General features: G+C 36.6%; 2 protein-coding genes across 3 annotated transcripts in view; one reads left to right on the forward strand and one right to left on the reverse strand.

Annotated features, from left to right (window-relative positions):
• Nucleotides 1-2,544, reverse strand: part of LOC131850629 (epsin-2) — a 60,952-nt gene extending 58,408 nt beyond the window's left edge. The window contains exon 1 of one of the 2 annotated variants that reach the window (XM_059200926.1): nt 2,355-2,544. The gene's annotated coding sequence lies outside the window, so the exon portion shown is untranslated. Of the gene's footprint in view, nt 1-1,892; nt 1,969-2,354 lie in introns of those variants that run through there. The other variant, XM_059200929.1, reaches the window with a different exon arrangement.
• Nucleotides 2,545-3,068: 524 nt separating this feature from the next.
• Nucleotides 3,069-17,974, forward strand: LOC131850635 (nuclear pore complex protein Nup85). The gene is made up of 9 exons (XM_059200936.1): nt 3,069-3,233; nt 3,307-3,999; nt 5,012-5,134; nt 5,538-5,759; nt 6,909-7,018; nt 7,341-7,558; nt 8,447-8,665; nt 10,572-10,671; nt 16,192-17,974. Exons 1-9 carry the CDS (start codon nt 3,165-3,167, stop codon nt 16,391-16,393), a joined length of 1,956 nt encoding a protein of 651 aa, XP_059056919.1. The 5' UTR covers nt 3,069-3,164; the 3' UTR covers nt 16,394-17,974.
• Nucleotides 17,975-20,182: the final 2,208 nt, after the last annotated feature.

Raw genomic sequence — 20,182 nt, forward strand, 5'->3', positions numbered from 1 at the left:
CCCATTGCCACTTCAAAGTCGCAATTCTAAACTTATTTACTTTAAGATTAATCTAACCATCCACTAAAAATTAAATGATTTATGCTATCCAAGGCCACTCTTCCACGCGGACGAAGTGGTGGGAACGGCTAGTTTGAATTTGAAACATATTTGTATTTACAATAAGGCTAGAAATGGCTGGGAGAAATTTGCTGAGAGTATTAAGGATTTTCCACATATAGTAAGGTTGACGTCTTCCGATTATGATGATTATGATGATGATGATGACGATGACGATGATGATGATGATGATGATGATGATGATGATGATGATGATGATGATGATGATGATTAATGGTTTACAATTATAAAATGTCATTTGTTGGTTTTATTAAAAAGAAAAATTATTTAATAAACTATAAACTAACAGGAACACAGTTACAGCAAAACTTATGTATACATTTGTAAATTTGACATAAAGGTTTTTTTATTATTATTCTTATTTACACTATATTTTCACGGCTTTTACTGATTTTTTTACCACACTTAGGGCCCAAAATCAAGTGAGTTATTTATTATTATTATTATATAATGTCATTTCCTGGGTTTTTTTATTTAATAATACATTAAAAATAAAATTTCCTTGTTGATCACAGGGCAATCATCGATCAATGACTCAATAGGGAAAAACAATAAAAAAAATAATAGATACAAATTTACAGTATTTATAAATACATGTATAAAATAAAATAAAACAAGACTTTTAAATAACTATTAATATCATTAAAAGAGTAATAATGTGGATGGTTTATTTTTAAAAAAATAATTCTCATAATATTGTAAACATGTATAATATTAATTTGAAAAGAATACGAGCTGAGTTTCTTGTCAGTTCTTCTCATCTCAAAATCATTCCGAACTGACAGTAGATTTGACATATCGTAAGTTTGTAATAGACCTACATGAATGAAGATATTTTGAATTTGAATCGAATAATCTTATTAGTTGTTTATCTGCTGTCTAAGATTGCTTCCAGAAATGTAATTAAAAAAACTGTGTTCTTATCTGTGATTTATATTATTCTGTATCCTAATTGTGCATAATTTTATCTTGTTTCAATAAATATGATTTCAAAATTAAAAAAAGGGTTTTCATAGGATTCTGGTACTGATATAAAATTGGAGTGCCTGTTTGTAATATTGAAATAACCATTAATTACTACATGCTTATGAATATGAATATAAATATGGTACATACACCAAAATAAAATTTTTTTAAATTTTTGTCTGTCTGTCTGTTTGTTGTGGATAATCTCTGAAATGGCTGGACCGATTTTGACGGGACTTTTATTGGCATGTAGCTGATGTAATAAGGAGTAACTTAGGCTACTTTTGTTTTAGAAAAATAAAGTTAAATTCCACGCTGACAAAGTTGTGAGTACAGCTAGTCTATAATAAGAATAAACTGGTGATCATGTTTGTTTCATGATCATCAGTTCATTTTTTTTGCATACAGAAAAACTGTGTCATAGATTAAATATATGGTATAGTTTTTATAGTAATTTGCACACATAAAATATTAGACATTTAAAAAAAAATTGCATACAAATGATAACAACCTGTTGAATTAGTGTTACAAACTTTGGTGACTGACATGAGGCTAAAATTGTATTTAATTTAATGTAGTAAGTGTAGAGAGAAGTTGTTATGTAGTTTATTAACTAAAGTACTACATACTGTTTATATTCTCATTAAAAATACTTGTTTAATTCTATTTCTCAATAATTTATCATATTGATTCATTTTAATTGCTACCTATTTCTATACTCATGAAGTTAAATAAATTCTGAAGCATACTTTATCAAGCTATCACATTGTTATATAAACATTTTTATCACAATATAAACAACTTACATAATAACAACAGTAATGGGACCTGGGACACCAACACTAAACACTAATGTAGTAACACAGTCTACCAAATTATTTCTACATAAAGTAACACTTTTATAACACTTAGATTACTCAGGTATAACCTGCTATCAATATCGAAACTAGATAACATTTATCATATCAATACATGGCACAAAGAACTTCTAATTCGTACATTTGACGTCACTAAACAACTACACAGCCCCGCAATCTGTGAATAAACAACCGACTTGGTCTATATTCACCAAATGACTAGAGTTTCCAATTTTTACAAACGAAACGAATGCCATACTTTTGTAACTTCTAAATAAGTTCGCAAAACATTCAAAAGTGCACTTGAATGGAGGTGAAGGTCTAAGGATGCCGATATAGCGCGTGAATTGCTCAAACTATTTACTACATAGAAAGTTAGTGACAAGCAAAATTTGGAGCAAGAAAACTTACCAAGTGGCAATGATTCACTATATTGTATTAAAAACACGCTTTTTTCTGTTATTTATGTAATATATTACACATTATATTATTATCACATAACACGGCACGAAATCACTACGCGAAATCTAATAATTTTGTTTAATTCTGGTCTAAACAAAATAGTTTTTTTTGAAGAATTGACAAATTTTGACTGAAATCAACATGTCTTCCAATTGCAATGTTGCCAGATTTACGTGAGTGAGTTGTAGTGATGCGACAAGTGATTGACTGATTGTCATGTATGTGAATGTCAGCAATTGAATTTGTATATTTCATCCACAAACAATAATTGGATTTATAAAACAATGAGAAATTCTTTTAGCATCTATTCTGAATTGATACAGATTATCACTTTAAACAATTTTTCTTCTTAGAAATCAAGTACATATGAACAGAAAAGATAAAATATTGTCATGATTTTTGAAAGAAAGTGACTAAAAACTGAAAAAACTTAAAAGAAGTAAATATTAAAATTTCTATTGAAATAAGATTTTACATGTTTTCTTATTTACAAAGACAAAAATGTCCTTTATTTATTAGAAATAAGGTTTAAATTCTTTTTACGGTGTTTACGAAAAACACAGAGTAACATAAATTCAGAAAAATACGACGTATGACTGATGTCATGACATGTACGTATGACAGTAGCTCTGATCTGTTTACTTTGTTATGGCTTGCTTTACTTTCCAGCGATTGCAATTTAAATTTTAATTTAAATCGAACTGTTTTTTCTTGTTTATTTTTTCTCATGTAAAAAATTTTAAATACAAGTTTATCAAAATGAATATCAGTTCAAGTACTCCTTCGATTGCTAATAGAAGTACATTGGATAAAAATATTAAAACCTTCGTGAGTTTTACCTAATTTAAGGTTATGTTAACTGAATTTCCACATTTTTTTTATTATGCTCTTTTATTTTTAGGTTCTCCCGGATAAATGTTTTGAGAAACGTGTCGCCTGTACTTGGCGATGTGGAAATAAGTTTACTATATACCCTCGAAGTCAAACTACTAGTAAAACGCCGGTAGACTGCAGTGGCGACAAAATTCTCAATATATCTCAGGAGATATTATTATTTACACCCATTCTTAGAAAACTGGTAAATGAATCTAATGGCACCTACCTACTACTACAGAAGGCGGCTGAAGCAGCAAAAACATCGGATAATCAAGTTGAATTTCTGAAACTTTCGCGCCAATATCGCTCTATTATCAGAGTCTGCATAGAGAACTTACAGGAAGCCGCCGAGAAGGAGACCGACGGAGTCGAGAAGAATTCTCTATTATCACATATAACGATTTTCTATTCTATAGAATGTATATGGCATTTATGTGAAATCTTATATGTGGACAACATTCCGGGTGATATAGTGTTGCCATTCTTGCTTGAGTGGGTGCGGTTCCACTTCCCCTGTCATGAGCAGGTTGCTGCACAGCTGCTGGAGGCCTGCGAGCGAGGTTCCGAGGACCATCCGGAGTATTGGGACACAGTTATTGGCATGGTGGTTCAAGGAAGAGTGGATGTTGCGAGAGCTCTACTCAAACTCCACTCTGCATCAGAGAGTAATGAGTTCAAGCTAGTGGATAATTCATTAAGAAATATGCCTGTATATAGTGTAAGTAAATCTTATATTTTTACATAGTTTAAAGTATAGTTGCATCAATGGTCTGTTCGCTTAGATCTTTTAACATTTTAAACGCCATGTAGGTCACCGGTGACCTCATAATATCTGTATCTTAGTGCCGCAAAGGTCACCCGTGACCTCACTTTAGAGATGTATTGAGCGCCAGCATGTGATTTTGTCATACATTTGTAGTACTATAATGACCGGAGTAATGCTCAACAACAATACTCTCTCATGACCTCGCGGCGCATGCAAATAGAAAATGTGTTTGTTGTTGTTGTAATTTAGTGATTTTAATGCAGTTTATAGCAATAAATAGAGTGATTCAAGAAGAAGGTTTATATGTACAATACATCTACACTCCAAAGCCTCGGCGGCTGTATTGTACATTATAAAAAAATAAAACACTTAATATGTAGACAATTAACAAGTATATAAGTTGTTATCAGATATATTTATGAATATATTATACTATATTCTATATAGAGACTATATATAATGTTTATATTGTGTGTGGTACCAGTATCTAATTTATAATATATATATGCAGATACCTAACTACCAAAAAAAAAATTATACTATATTATAACTATTTATATATTATACTAATTATATATATTCTATATAAAGAGTAAAGCTGTTCAAGGGAGTATGCTTATAATCTAGGTCATGAGAATCAGTTTTCTTTATAAACAATTATTCTATATCAGTATGATACCTACCCAACTGGTACCCAAGAGGACATAAAAGAAGCAGAGGCAGACAGACAGATGGGAAGATGACATTAGGAAGGTAGCGGGGAAAGTTTGGACTAAGAGTGCAAGGGAACTAACTCTATGGAAATACTTGGATGAGGCCTATGTCACATGACAGACTGTTGATATTCAGATATCGAGAAAAAAAAAAAATTAATAAACATAGACTAACAGGACCATAGTAAATAAAAGCCTTTATTATTATTATTCTATATCTGTATAAAGAGTTGGACTATTCTTCTTTACAGGTTTACAATGGGATCTCAACTGGAGAGTTCACTATAACATGGAAGCACTGGCAGGCTGAATGCCGCTCTAAACTGTCCAGCCGTACCCTTGTATCTCAACCTAAGCTGGAACTTATAATAAGGGTAATACTTTAAATATTTTAATTAGAGTTTATATTTATTAAAAAACCAATGTTAGGATCAACAAAAAAATACAAAATATAAGTTCTGATTTGATCATATTAGTCTTAACCTAACTACTGTCTTTAACATGTTAAAGAATGCATGCATGGCAAGTTCAGGGTATTTATTGACTGATGTATCTGTTTTGGTATGACACCTGTAGTTGAGAGGACGATTGAAACTACTGTTAATTTTATGTGCCAGAGTTCGGTTATTTCAGTTTTAAATTCTTTATATTTTAATATTTTTCAGCTATCATACTTGCAGGTTGTGTGTGTTTATTATTAATATTAATGTCTCACACACAATTAATAATACATATGCTCAAGAACAAAAATGTATTACTAAATTTCCTTTCAATCAGCTAATAATCGGCGAGTACTCAGCATTCGAGTCGGTCCGCGAGATGTACTCGTCGTGGTTCGACTTGGTGGGCGGCTGGGTGATGTACACCGCGCCGTGGTCGCGGCGACGAGAGCTCGGGGCCGCCGCCGCAGCCTGCGCCGCCATGAGAGCCCCCGCACCCGCCCCGCGCCGCCGGCTGGAGACCACCGTGCGCGCGCTGCTGGACGGAGACCTGCACCAGGTACGCAGCTCCCCGCGCCGCCGGCTGGAGACCACCGTGCGCGCGCTGCTGGACGGAGACCTGCACCAGGTACGCAGCTCCCCGCGCCGCCGGCTGGAGACCACCGTGCGCGCGCTGCTGGACGGAGCCTGCACCCGGCTCCCCGCGCCGCCGGCTGGAGACCACCGTGCGCGCGCTGCTGGACGGAGACCTGCACCAGGTAGAGCTCCCCGCGCCGCCGGCTGGAGACCACCGTGCGCGCGCTGCTGCACCAGCTCCCCGCGCCGCCGGCTGGAGACCACCGTGCGCGCGCTGCTGGACGGAGACCTGCACCAGGTACGCAGCTCCCCGCGCCGCCGGCTGGAGACCACCGTGCGCGCGCTGCTGGACGGAGACCTGCACCAGGTACGCAGCTCCCCGCGCCGCCGGCTGGAGACCACCGTGCGCGCGCTGCTGGACGGAGACCTGCACCAGGTACGCAGCTCCCCGCGCCGCCGGCTGGAGACCACCGTGCGCGCGCTGCTGGACGGAGACCTGCACCAGGTACGCAGCTCCCCGCGCCGCCGGCTGGAGACCACCGTGCGCGCGCTGCTGGACGGAGACCTGCACCAGGTACGCAGCTCCCCGCGCCGCCGGCTGGAGACCACCGTGCGCGCGCTGCTGGACGGAGACCTGCACCAGGTACGCAGCTCCCCGCGCCGCCGGCTGGAGACCACCGTGCGCGCGCTGCTGGACGGAGACCTGCACCAGGTACGCAGCTCCCCGCGCCGCCGGCTGGAGACCACCGTGCGCGCGCTGCTGGACGGAGACCTGCACCATGCGCGCGGTACGCAGGCTCCTCGCGCCGCCATGGACCACCGTGCGCGCGCTGCTGGACGGAGACCTGCACCAGGTACTGATCGCTCCTAAGAATATCCTTCAATTCTTGTTCATGGACCAGGCCAGCGAACTCAAAAAAATACGCGAACACAATAGATCTATGCAGATCGTAGCTCTACAGGTACTATTATGAGATCTATTATAGTTGCTTTTTTGCCTTGCCTAAGATTTAAAGCTATAATCTAAGCACCGTATGAGAGTCAAAACCCCTTAATAAAAAAATATCTGTTCATCTAAATCTATTACAGATACTTAAATATACCGTGAGTTTTGAAACTAGATTATTTTCAGGTTATACATGAGATCCAACAAATATCGGACAACGGCTGGTTTGCCACACACCTCACAGACATGTTGTATCACTGCGGCAAGTTGAAGATACTTGATATGCATCAGACAAAGTTAGTATTCACTTTATACTCTTACTATCTACTCGCTCCGGCTTCGCACGGGTGTACATGTATTATATATATAAACTTTCCTCTTGAATCACTATTAAAAAAACCGCATCAAAATCCGTTGCGTACTTTTAAAGATTTAAGCTAAAAAGATATAGGAATTTTGAAGAGCTGAGTTTCTTGTCAGTTCTTCTCATCTCGAAATAATTCCGAACTGACGGTAGATTTGATATCATAAGAGTCTGTAATAGACCTACATGAATAATGATATTTTAAATTTGAATTGAATAATCTGTACCTAATCACCGTATGCTCTATGTTACAGCGTTACAACTCGACTAAGAGATAGTCTCATACTAGAATATGGCTGTTTACTCATGGAGCACAAGTCATTGTGGTCGGTGGGGCTGTCGTACCTGGCCTCCTGTCCACCTGAAGGTCTACGGCGCGCTGAGCTCATGCTGGAGAGGGTGCCGTTGCATTCAAATGCTAAAGCTATGAGAGTGCTCGCTGAGGCAAAGAAATATGGACTCTTGGGTGTTGGTAAGTTGAATGGTTTTACAAACTTTCCTTCCTTTGAGCTATTGTTAGGGTTCACATCAGTATTGTAAAAAATCCGATATTTTGAAAAGATATTAAAAGAAGGTAGTTCGTGTTTAGAAGTAATGAAGTATTAAATGTAAGGATTATTACAAATATTGTTAATAGCGCCATCTAGTATTTATAGGCCGAACTAAGTTGTTTGTCATATGGTGAATGTTATCTCCGCTTCTCTCTCTACTACATGGACTTCGGTCTATAAATACGGAGGTCGGTAGTTGAATAATTCTCTTTCGTTGGGTGAGCCACGGCATTCAGTCAACGAGCGCAGAGCGTGTCGGTTGTGTTTTGGATATTAGTATCCAATAGTATAAGAAATGGGTTTATCCCGGTCTTAGTTGTGCCTGGGGGGAAGCTGCAAGTAGTGAAGGCGAGTGTTAATTCTAAAGGGCCTTTTAAACCTACACCCGTGTCACAAGTCACGGGCGCTACTTGGGGCTTCTCTTCTGGTAGTCGGCTTCAAAGGCTAAGTCGTTATTATTTATTAGTGGTTCTTACATTATGTTAATTCGAGACTAGGATTTTATTTGTACTACTATGGTGGCAAACGAGCAAACGGCTGGGCTGGGCTCTGCGCGCGTTATAAGAGTGTGGTCAGCGCAGTATGTGTGTGCGCGCGTTATAGTGTGGTCGGCAGTGTGTGTGCCGCTGGGCGCGCGGCGGCTGTGGCGGTGCGGGCGCGGCTGGGCTGGGCTCTGCGCGCGTTATAAGAGTGTGGTCGTGTAGCGCAGTGTGTGTGCCGCGGTATGGGCGCGCGGCGGCTGTCGGGCGGCGGTGCGGGCGCGGCGCTGGGCTGGGCTCTGCGCGCGTTATAAGAGTGTGGTCGTGTAGCGCAGTGTGTGTGCCGCGGTATGGGCGCGCGGCGGCTGTCGGGCGGCGGTGCGGGCGCGGCGCTGGGCTGGGCTCTGCGCGCGCGGTGCGGAGTGCTGAGCGCGCGCGCGGCGGACGGCGTGCTGCGCGCGTACGCTGGCGGCGCGCCGCTGCCCGCACGCGACCTGCTGCTGTCCGCCGGGCCCGAGCTGCTGCGAGCCGACCGTCTGCTCTTCCTAGGTACGAACATGCCATTATATAGATTGGTCCTTCGAGCCGGATCGGTTTGTAGCTATAAAATTTCTTTATTTAAATAAAAGTCACTAGTTTCAACGTATATTGTAAGAAGCAGTGACGTAGTCACCTAGGAGCTAGGCGGGGCAGTGCCCCGAGGCCATCAAGCTCAGGGGTCCTTCGAGCCCATACCAGAAAATATTGATCGAACTTTTAAAAATTAGTCCCATTTTCAAAATAAATATCACAAGTTGCAAGTCAACTTTAATCATGGTTACTTTCAGAATTCCCCTAAATTCTTTCTGTGGGTTGGCAGTGTTGTCAATTTGACAGATAGCGATATGTACGTTTTAATAAAACTGTGATGTAGGGCCCCACTGCCGAGCAGTGAACCACTTTTTGATTTGCCCCAGGGCCCTTGATTATTTAACTACGCCACTGGTAAGAAGTAGTTATAATCATAAGCGACAGTTCAGACAGGCACAATACATTTCATTATATTTAATAAAGTATGTAAAACACAATAATAGACAGTACGAAGAAAGAATATTTAAAAGTAAGTTAAACACTACTTTTTTAGTTAGAGCGATTGAAAAGTTATGATGCCTACCGTTACCGTTATAATGTAATATATTTATAGATGACTTATATATGCTCATATAATGTAACAATAATATAATTGAGTGAAACTATCACTGTAACGATACAAGCGATCGATCCGGCTCAAAGGACTATTTGAGTAACAATCAACACCCATAAACAATTCACAACTCTGTAGGATAACGGAAAATAAAGTTTAAAAAAATCAAACGAAAAATTAGACACTGTTTTACTAGAACCCCGTCAGAAGGGTCAAATTTAAGTTACTATAGTTGTTTGGTCTCTATCGGACCGCAGTTATAGTTATGTGTGTATCTGCCGGCCGGCCACCGTTTGTATATTACAGTCAGTTGCCAATATATAATCGTGAAGACACAACATCGTTTTATTTAAATTTAAATCTAAATATTACTTCTCCCAAAGTAAACAGAAAGCAGCTTTAACACAACCAACAGTGGTTATTAATCTATACATATAAGAGTGTCTGTTTGTAATATTGAAATAACCGTTTTTTACTACCTGCATATGAATATAAATACGGTACATACACCAAAATAACATTTTTACAATTTTTGTCTGTCTTCCGGCTAATCTCTGAAATGGCTGGACAGATTTTGACGGGACTTTTTCTGGCAGGTAGCTGATGTAATAGGAGTAACTTAGGCTACTTTTAATTTAGAAAAATAAAGTTAACTTCCACGGTAGTCGCGGGAACAGCTAGTGATTTAATATATTACGAGTGTGGTACAGCTGAAATATAATACTAATCATATATAGTCATAATTTGTAATTCGCGGAAACTTTCAATAGGGAATCGAAACGATAATGAAACTGTCACTCGCACCATGCTACAACGCACATGGTATAGTGGACTTTCAATTTATACAATATTCAAATTACAATATTTTCCTCTCTTATTTTCATAGTTCATTCATAAGAACCACGCTCTTGTTGGCGCAGCTTCCATCATGCTCTTTAAATTTAGTTTCTGAACTTGACAATATAATAATAATAATCTCAGGACAATTCACTCAGCGCCATCTAGTCTCAAGTTAAGCTAGCCAAAGCTTGTGTTACGGGTACTAGATAACTGATACAAGGACATAGATAATTTTTTTTTTCGTAAATACATACATATTATACATAGAAAACACCCAGACCGATACAAACAATCATACTCATGAATACAAAATGTTTGTGCCGTCGAATCGAACCCGAGACCATCGGACGTAAAGCGGTGTGCTACACCGCTAGACCACCGAGGTCGTCGAATAATATTAATTTTTAATAACTTTATATGTTTATGTTTCAGGAAAATACTGCGACTTCCATCGGTTGTATAAAACTAGAGAATTCAAGAAGGCTGCCAAACTACTGGTCTCGTTGTTGACATCAAAAATTGCTCCCGACTAGTAAGTAAACAAGTAATTCTGTATAATATATAAGTATTTACAAAAAAAAAATACATCTATGTATTTGTTAGGGAAACTACTCTGCTACCAAAATGTTAGGGAATTTACTCTCTGTATATATATAGTAAAAAATGATGGAAGCGTCAGTCATGTACCTGTATGGTTCTGCGGATTTCTTGGGCTTCAGGTTCTCGAAGATATCTTCGCTAGCTTTCACACACTTTCACAGTAGGTTTCACAGTTCTAATTTATTTTAATTCACAACACAATGCGCGCGCGTCATGGCCGCCGAACAGTCGGTTCAGTACTGGGTAAGGGAGGGGAAGAGAAACCGCGGGAACACAAACAAACGGACTCTAATATAATAATCTGTGCTTACGATGGTACAGGGTAGATTTTGAACAGTATTTTTTTTATGGAAAGATGCACCCGCCTGCGCTAACGGTATACGCTGGCTACAATAATATAATTGAGTGAAACTATCACTGTAATATAAGCGATTGATCCGGCTCAAAGGACTATTATAGTAATGATAATGAAGTTAAACACTACTTTTTTAGATGCTTTATATATGCTCATATAATGTAACAATAATATAATTGAGTGAAACTATGACTGTAATATAACGATACAAGCGATCAATCCGGCTCAAAGGACTATTTGAGTAACAATCAGCACCCATAAACAATTCACAACTGTAGGACAACGGAAAGCCAAACGAAAAATTGTATTATATACCTATAAAACTAATTTCACCAAAAAAAAACAAATTAGAACAAATTTTATTTTTTTTATACCGAGGAACAAAACCGTTATAAAAAAAAATCAACTATTTTATTTACTTTTCTCTGAGTAAACAATACTTACAACTATAGTGTCTGCGCTGTAACATGTGCGCGGATGACAGTTGCCTGTATTTATAGACTGGGGCACCAGTGGAGGATGATAAGATGAACATGAGGTCAGGTCGAGGGGAACCGCGTGGAGGTCAACCTGACATGGTACATTGCTAGCAATAAGATCATTAGTCCACATTACTGACAATCCTCTTTCCCCCCTCTAGATATAGCAAAGCCTATTACTCACTAAACGATTACTTAAATGACGAGCGTGCATGGCAATAGTTGTTCATGTACTTGATTTTCATTTAATGTTAGACATAGACACCTATATAAATATACATTGTAAATAAACCGGCTTTTAAAAAAAAGCAATTCAATTGAGTTTCTTGTCAGTTCTTCTCAACTGGATCTATATACAGAAATGGACGGTAGGGAAAAAAATTAAAATTATAATGTAAAGAACTTGAAGTTCATAAACAGTTACCTTCCTACATGAATAAATCATTTTTGAATTTAAATTTGTATCAGTTATGTAGTACCCATAACACAAGCTTTAGCTAGCGTAACTTGGGTCTAGACGGCGCTGTGTGAATCGTCCTGAGATTATTATTATTTACTTATCTAGTAATAATATTAGTAAGTAAGGATTCACAGAGTATACGCTGAGCCCAAATGTAACTGATTCGAATAAAACAAACATAATCTAAGTAAAACCTATGGCAGAAAAACCATTGTATGTGAAGTCGTACAGATTTATAATAAACTCCCCAAAGACATTAAAGAATCGCAATCAATAACTACATTTAAAAAACTATTGAAACACTATATAATAAACCACTATTAGTAATCTCAAAAAATATGTCGCTATAGATATATATAGTGTTTTTCTTATAATTTATTTATTTTTATTTGTAAATATCATAAATAATTAATAGATAAATAAAATATAAATAAAAATTAATATTAAAAAAAAAGAATAAAAAACATTAAAAAAAATAAACTCTCTAATATGCCACATCTAGTACATGATGATCTGATACATCTGTGTACATGTGAACAGTAAAGCTGGTGTGTCTATGCGCGGTAAGCAACCAATAAATGTTATCATTTATCGTAATACTGCGTAGACTTTGTTACTGCACCGTCCGCATTATATATGTACACCTTCTTTTGTATTTCCACTAATATTTAATTTTGTATAAGTTTATGCTTTTAGTTCTCATGTTAAGTGAATTATTTGTAATTCTTAATGAGAATAAATATCTAAAACCTAAAACCTACACATTAGCGAAAACTGCAACGGAAATCGGTAAAGCTGAATAATAATATTTGTACGCTTTATTATGATTACATATTATAAAATAAAGTCGCTGTCGCTGTCTGTACGTCCCTATGTATGCTTAAATCTTTAAAACTACGCAACGGATTTTGAAGCGGTTTTTTTAATACATAGAGTGATGCAATAGGAAGGTTTATATGTATAATACATGTACACTCGTGCGTAGTCGGGGTGAGTAGCTAGTTAAAAATAAAACAGAGGCGGGAACGACAACCCGCGAGTTTTTGAATTTCGAACAAACAGTAAGAAGATTTTATTTAAATATAATAATATTTTATTTATATGCTGTTTTCCAGCCAGTTCAAATCCACAGGTATAGTTATTTAAAATGTTTCGTCATTTAAATTGTGGCGGGAACGAAACCCGCGAATTTTTGAATTTCGAACGAACACCAAGAAGTATTTGTTTAAATATTTTAGTTGTATGTCGCTTTCCAGCCAACTCAATTTATTATAAACTTTGATATTGAAATAAGATATTGTTAATTTAAAGTGGCAAGATAATAAATTCATAAGTGTAGTCATAAAAATGTATCATCGTTCAAATTAAAATAGTGGCGGGAACGCGCAATAAAGTTTTTGAATTTCGATCGAGCACTAAGTAGTATTTCTTTTTATTACTTTACTTGTATGTTTCCAGTCAGTTCAAATTATAATAAATTTTGATATATTGAAACTACGGTGTATATATTATTTTGAAGTGGCAAGATAATAAATCCATACGTGTAGTTATAAAAATGTATAGTCTTTAATAAAATAGTGGCGGGAACGAAACCCGCGAATTTTTGAATTTCGAACGAACAACAAGAAGTATTTGTTTAAATATTTTAGTTGTATGTCGCTTTCCAGCCAACTCAATTTGTTATGAACTTTGATATTGAAACTAAGTGCATTATTATATATACACCTAGTATATATTAGTTTATGTGGCAAGATAATAAATCTCCACGTGCAATTATTAAAATGTTTCACCGTTGAAATTAAAATAATAGCGGGAACGAACCCGCGAGTTTTTGAATTTTAATCGGAACTCGCGAGTTTTTAAATTTCGATCGAAACTTGCGAGTTTTTGAATTCCGAACGACCACCAAGAAATCTTTATTTCAATATTTTAGCTGTATGTTCCTTTCCAGCCAGTTCAAACTACATATTAGGAACTTTGATATCGACACTAAGGTGTATGTATTAATTTGAAGAATCAAAATAACAAATCCATACGTGTAGTTATAAAAATGTATAGTCGTTAATAAAATAGCGGCGGGAACGAAACCTGAGAATTTTTGAATTTCGAACGACCACCAAGAAGTTTTTATTTAAATATATTTTAGCTGTATGCTTTCCAGCCAAGGATGTTAGGGAGCTTTGTAACCGTAACCGAAACTATCGGATATCCGATAAAAAAAATTCGTAACCGTAACCGAATCCGAAATAAAAGTGTCAGATAAAATCGGATAGGGGCGGAGCCTAATTGAGACACGTTATGTAACTATTTTATTAGTTATTTGTAATTTACTTATGAAATTCCTTAAAAAAAATAACATTCGTAACCGAAGTTATCCGAAACTAACGGATAATCCGAACTAATTTCATATCCGTATCCGTATCCGTATCCGGTATAATAATCATTCCTATATCCGAAACCTAACGAACTGGCTGGAAAAATCCCTCTTTCCAGCCAGTTCAAACTGCAGATTACGAACTTTGATATCGAAACTAAGGTAATATTAATTTGAAGTGGTAAGATAAAACACGTGTATACACTTGAATACTATCATTATCTATTACAGACCAATGTCATACGACGATGACGAACTCAACCGGACCACTTAAAATAAGGAAACTAAAATGTTTCTACTAATCTAGTACTATATAGACCAAGAGCCCACGACTGCCAGACATACGTCATTTTAGTAAACGTGAAAGTTCTTGTATGTATGTCCCCAACACAGGTAAGAACGATCCCCAAACATGAAACCTGGATCGTGGTTCCTTTGGTAGGTAACAGGTAACAAAGGTGTAAAAAATTTCATATCAAATTCGTTATTTTAAGATGCTCCATTTTTTCACATATTGCTCGTAACAATATTAACTTGCTCTTGCTCAGTTTGAGATAACTCTCAATAATATATATAAATTTCAGGTTATTAAAATGACGTAAATTTATTTATAAAATAGTATAGTTTAGGGGGGTCCGGCGGGGGGTTGGAACCACAGTAAGGGTCTGGCAACGAGCAGAGCAAGTTATAATAATGTTACGAGCAATATGTGAAAAAATGGAGCATCTTAAAATAACGAATTTGATATGAAATTGTATACACCGTTGTTACCCAAATTACGGTTTCAATGAGTTTAGGATAAGGAACCAAGAAAACTGTCTGGCAATTTAGGAAACTCAGTTTAATAGTTCTCTCAATAATATATATAAAGTTCAGCTTTATTAAAATGACGTAAGTTTATTTATAAAATAGTATAGTTTAGGGAGGTCCGGCGGGGGGTTGGAACCACACTACGTGTCTGGCAATGAGCAGCGCAAGTTATAATAATGCTACGAACAATATATGAAAATATGGAGTTTCTTAAAATAACGACTTTGATATGATTTTTTTACAGCTTTGTTACCTGGTACCTGCCAAAGGAACCACGATCCAGGTTTCATGTTTGGGGATCGTTCTTACCTGTGTTGGGGACACAAATAGAAGAACTTTCACGTTTACTAAAATGACGTATGTCTGGCCGTCGTGGGCTCTTGCTCTAATAGTATGGGCGTGATAAATGTAAATGTAAAATTTTGGAAGTTTCTCGGTTTATTTTTAACTTTTTTTTTGTAAATACATATCTGTACATATAAATAAAATTGGAGTGTCTGTTTGTAATATTGTATTAATAATTTTTTACTACATGCATATGAATATAAATACAGTACATATACCAAACTAACATTTTTTACAATTTTTGTCTGCCTGTCTGTTTGTTCCGGCTAATCTCTGAAATGACTGGACAGATTTTGACGGGAATATTTTTGGCAGGTAGCTGATGTAATAAGGAGTAATTTAGGCTACTCTTATTTTAGAAAAATATTATTTCAATATTACGAACATACACTCCAATTTTATTTATATGTATAGATTAATTGAATAAAAAAAAATACAAATGTTCGCGCAGAATCGAACCCACGACCATTGGAAGTAAGGCGGTGAACTAAACCGCTAGACTACTTGGGCCGTTAAGTTCTAATTATGACGCCAGAACGCCTAGTTAAAGAAACAGTTGTGTACTCAAAAGACTGTATATTCGCCGTCCTTTGCCTGCCCATTTATTAAAAAAAAAAATTTTGTTTCAGTTTCTGGGAAACACTACTTCTAGATACACTACCGCTTCTAGAGTCAGACGAGGCGGTATTTTCCTCATCAGATACCTTCGAGATCATGTTATGTCTGGAGTTGAGGACCAAAGAGTTTGTTGGGGAGAAGGCAGATCTACTGCGCTTGGCTCTTGCAAGAAATCTAGCCAGGACATGTCTGGAGGATGTCGAAGATGAGTGATGGGAAACTGCACTGGACTTATAATATCGATACAGTGCACTGTTATAAAAAATAAAATCATTGACTATACTGATCAGTCAATATTGCAAATAGTTTTGTTATTGGTCAAAATAAAGTGTTTAATCTACCACAGATTTACAAGTTGGCGTGGTGTAAAAATGTTCAAAATGTTCTTTAAAATTACAAATAAATATTAGCTACCTTTACACAACACGTTCATTCACGTGCGATCAGAAACGCGCGCGATTTAGCGCGGGAACGACCGCGCGCAATCGTGACGATTTTTTTTTAAAGAAATAGAAATAGAAATAATCTTTATTCAAATAAACTCATTACAAGCACTTTTGAATAGTCATATTTTGATTCTACCACTCATTCGGAATGCAGATTCATCACAAGAAGAATGAGCAAGAAACTTGTGTGTTGCTCTTTTTAATAGATTTTTTTTTTATATAAATAATTACAGTGTAACAAGTAAGAGGCATGCGACAATCAACAGAAATCGCTACGCACTCATTATTAGTGTAATCAGATAATATTGTCAGTGCTATGTATTTAAAATTTTTCTACAAAAACATTATTATCGTTAACGAATTCTTCAATTTTATAGTAAGCTTTTTTGCAAAGGAAGTGTTTTATTTGACATTTAAATCTTTTTTCTGGCAGATTTATAACAGACTCTGGTATTTTATTGTAAAACCTTACGCAATTGCCATAAAACGAATTACTAACTTTAGCCAAACGACATTTAGGTAAAATCAGGAAAAAAGGATGTTAATGGAATGGTGCACCCACCCGCGCTAATGGTTTACGCTGGCGGGGCACCAGTGGAGGATGATAGGATGAACATGAAGTCAGATCAGTTAGCCCGACGTGACAAATTCACCGGGAATGTATCTCGATGGTTTCCAGGGGGAACCGCGTGGAGGTCAACCTGCCATGGTACATTGCTAGTAATGGGGTCATGAGTCCACATTACTGACAATCACCTTCCCCCCATGAAAGAGGATTTTTTTTTATGGATGATAATGGAATGGAGCGTCCGCCTGCGCTAACGGTTTACGCTGGCGGAGCACCAGTGGAGGATGATAAGATGAGCATGAGGTCAGGTCAGTTAGCCTATCGTGACATATTCAGCAGGAATTTATCACGATAGTTTCCAGGGGAACCGCGTGGAGGTCAACCTGACATGGTACATTGCTAGCAATGGGATCATCAGTCCACATTACTAACAATGCCCTTCCCCCCATGAAAGATGATTCACACGTGTAATAACGTATGTGTAAAGGCAGTTAATAATTTTAGTTGTTTTGTTCGTTATCAGTGTTTTCAGAATCGGAGGGTCAGTAAGAAATACAAAACTGACCGTTTTTTGTGTAGACCAGAATAGAACTCGGGAGTTTAGATCTAAGTAAACCACTAGGCCGCTCGCATCAAAAGTATCTTATACAGTTTTTATATATGAACTGTTTTTGAAATTATTCATACATTAATATTATATCATATTAATAACAATGGCGAAATATGTGGACAAATTTATTAATACTGACATTCTTTTAATATTTATACCATATTTCATGCTGTTTGGGAAACTACTCTCTGCTACCAAAATGTTAGGGAATTTACTATGTCTGTCACGTACCTGTATGGTTCTGCGGATTTCTTGGGCTTCAGGGTCTCGAATAAAGTTTCACAGTAGGTTCACAGTAGGTTTCACAGTTCAAATTTATTTTAATTCACAACAAATGCGCGCGCGCGTCAAGGCCGCTGTACAGTCGGTTCAGTACTAGTTAGGAAGGGGAACGCGCGGGAACAGAAAACTAACGGACTCTATTATAATATAATATCTGTGCTTACGATGATACAGGGTAGATTTTGAAAACATGCAAATAAATACATTTCATTTCATTTCAATAAACTTAATGTCAAACACTAAATTGAACTTTTATGTGAGTGCAATTAGGTGCAATATCTAATCCAGTGCCAAAACTAACATTCACAATACATATAGTTACTAAATCGATTTAACCCAAAATTATTTAGGATGACTTCTAAAGCATTGCCTTAATTTATTTGTAAAGTATTATCAAAGTCATGCCTCATTAATATACACAGAAACTCATTAATATAAAAGAAATATAGTCTATGTGTTATTCTGATCTATAAGCTGTATTATTGTAGTTTCATTAAAATCCGTCGAGTAGTTTTTGCGTGAGATTAATAAACATCCATCCATGCACAAGGGCGGATCCAGGTTTGGCGCCAGGAGGGGGTCACATAGTCGTGGTCAATTCAAGAACTTATTATGCAATATTGATAACAACAGATACAAGTAAAAAGTAGGTATTTTATTAATGTACGTAAGTACTGTACTTAAAAATATTAAAATCTGTATGGTAATAAATATATAAAAATAAAATCATTATGTTCAATTAGTGGTCCACCTAAGTCCTGGGCTCAGGGGGGTCATGACCCCATGACCCTCCCTGGATTCGCCGTTATCTATGCATACTCACAAATGTCCGCGTTTATAATATTAGTAATCTTTATCTATAATTAAGTTATATGACTGAAAGTCATATGTAATGGTATTGATGCACCAACCATGGTTGCCATACAGATGGTATAAATTTGACCTGATAGGGCAGATTCTTACCAGAAAGGATAAGGCCTGTTACTGTTGAACTTGTAACAATCACTAACTGTTGCTAAATACCGCTAAATTTTAACGGACTCCAAAAAAGAAGTTACATTTTTTTTATCGAATGTTTGTTCATAACTTCGTAATTAATAAATCGATTTTAAAAAGCTTTTATTCGAGAATATACTTTCAAATTGGTGAAATGTTGTTTTTTAGTATTTGGAGTCGGTTTTTTTAAGTAAATTATTATAACTTGTACCGTTGGTCTAACCATTGTTGAGTCATGATTAACCATATTTTTTGTTCAGTTCAAATGGATACGCATCTGAATTATAATCATGTAAAAAAGTGAGTGAGAACGAATCAAATAAACTTGTTTTTAGTAAAAATCTTCATTTTTATTGACTCCTTAATAATCTTGGACAATTCACACAGCGCCATCTAATCCCAAGTAGAGCTTGTTATTCAAATTCAAATTCAAAAATCATTTATTTATGTAGGACATTTTAGCCGCTTATGAACGTCAAATTTTTACATTATAATTTTATTTTTTCCCTACCAATTCGGTATATAGATCCAATTGAAAAGAACTGGCAAGAAACTCAATTAAATTACTTTTTTTTAAAGACAGTTTATTTACAATGTATTTTTATATAGGTGTCTATGTCTAACATTAAATGAAAATTCAGTGTATGAACAACTATACGGTTACGGTTACTAAGTAACTGACAAAAATACTTGAACACTTTTTAAATATAAATACATACAATAATGATGTTATGGCTAGTAACCATAATACCATAGTGCTTTTTCAAAAATATAAATACAGAATATATTGCCGTATACGATATTGAAACCTTCAAGAAAAGATCATATTCGTTCTTAAAATGACGGCCTCGCATGTCTGGTTTAGCACACCGCTTTATTTCCGATGGTCGCGGGTTCGATTCCTCGCACGGTATCAACATTTGTATTCCTGAGTGATTGTATCGGTCTGGGTGTTCTCTATGTATATTATGTATGTATTTTAACCCTTCGAACGTTATGACACAGAACTGTGCACCCCTCTTAAACCGTATTACCGTCTCGTCACAGATCTGTGCCCGCAAAACCGTGACTTCTTTTTAACCAATTTCATCCTTATTTAA

The sequence above is a fragment of the Achroia grisella genome, unplaced genomic scaffold (genome assembly GCF_030625045.1).
Source record: "Achroia grisella isolate CSIRO2021 unplaced genomic scaffold, CSIRO_AGI_Agris_v1 utg778, whole genome shotgun sequence".
Taxonomy (NCBI): Eukaryota; Metazoa; Arthropoda; class Insecta; order Lepidoptera; family Pyralidae; genus Achroia; species Achroia grisella.

Excerpts from the sequence above, each read along its gene's own strand:
- LOC131850635 (XM_059200936.1), top strand. The coding sequence starts at position 3,165 with ATGAATATCAGTTCAAGTACTCCTTCGATTGCTAATAGAAGTACATTG. Across the intron at positions 5,135-5,537 it reads AGCTGGAACTTATAATAAGG|CTAATAATCGGCGAGTACTC; the intron begins GTAATACTTTAA and ends CCTTTCAATCAG. Across the intron at positions 7,559-8,446 it reads ATATGGACTCTTGGGTGTTG|CGCAGTGTGTGTGCCGCGGT; the intron begins GTAAGTTGAATG and ends GTGGTCGTGTAG.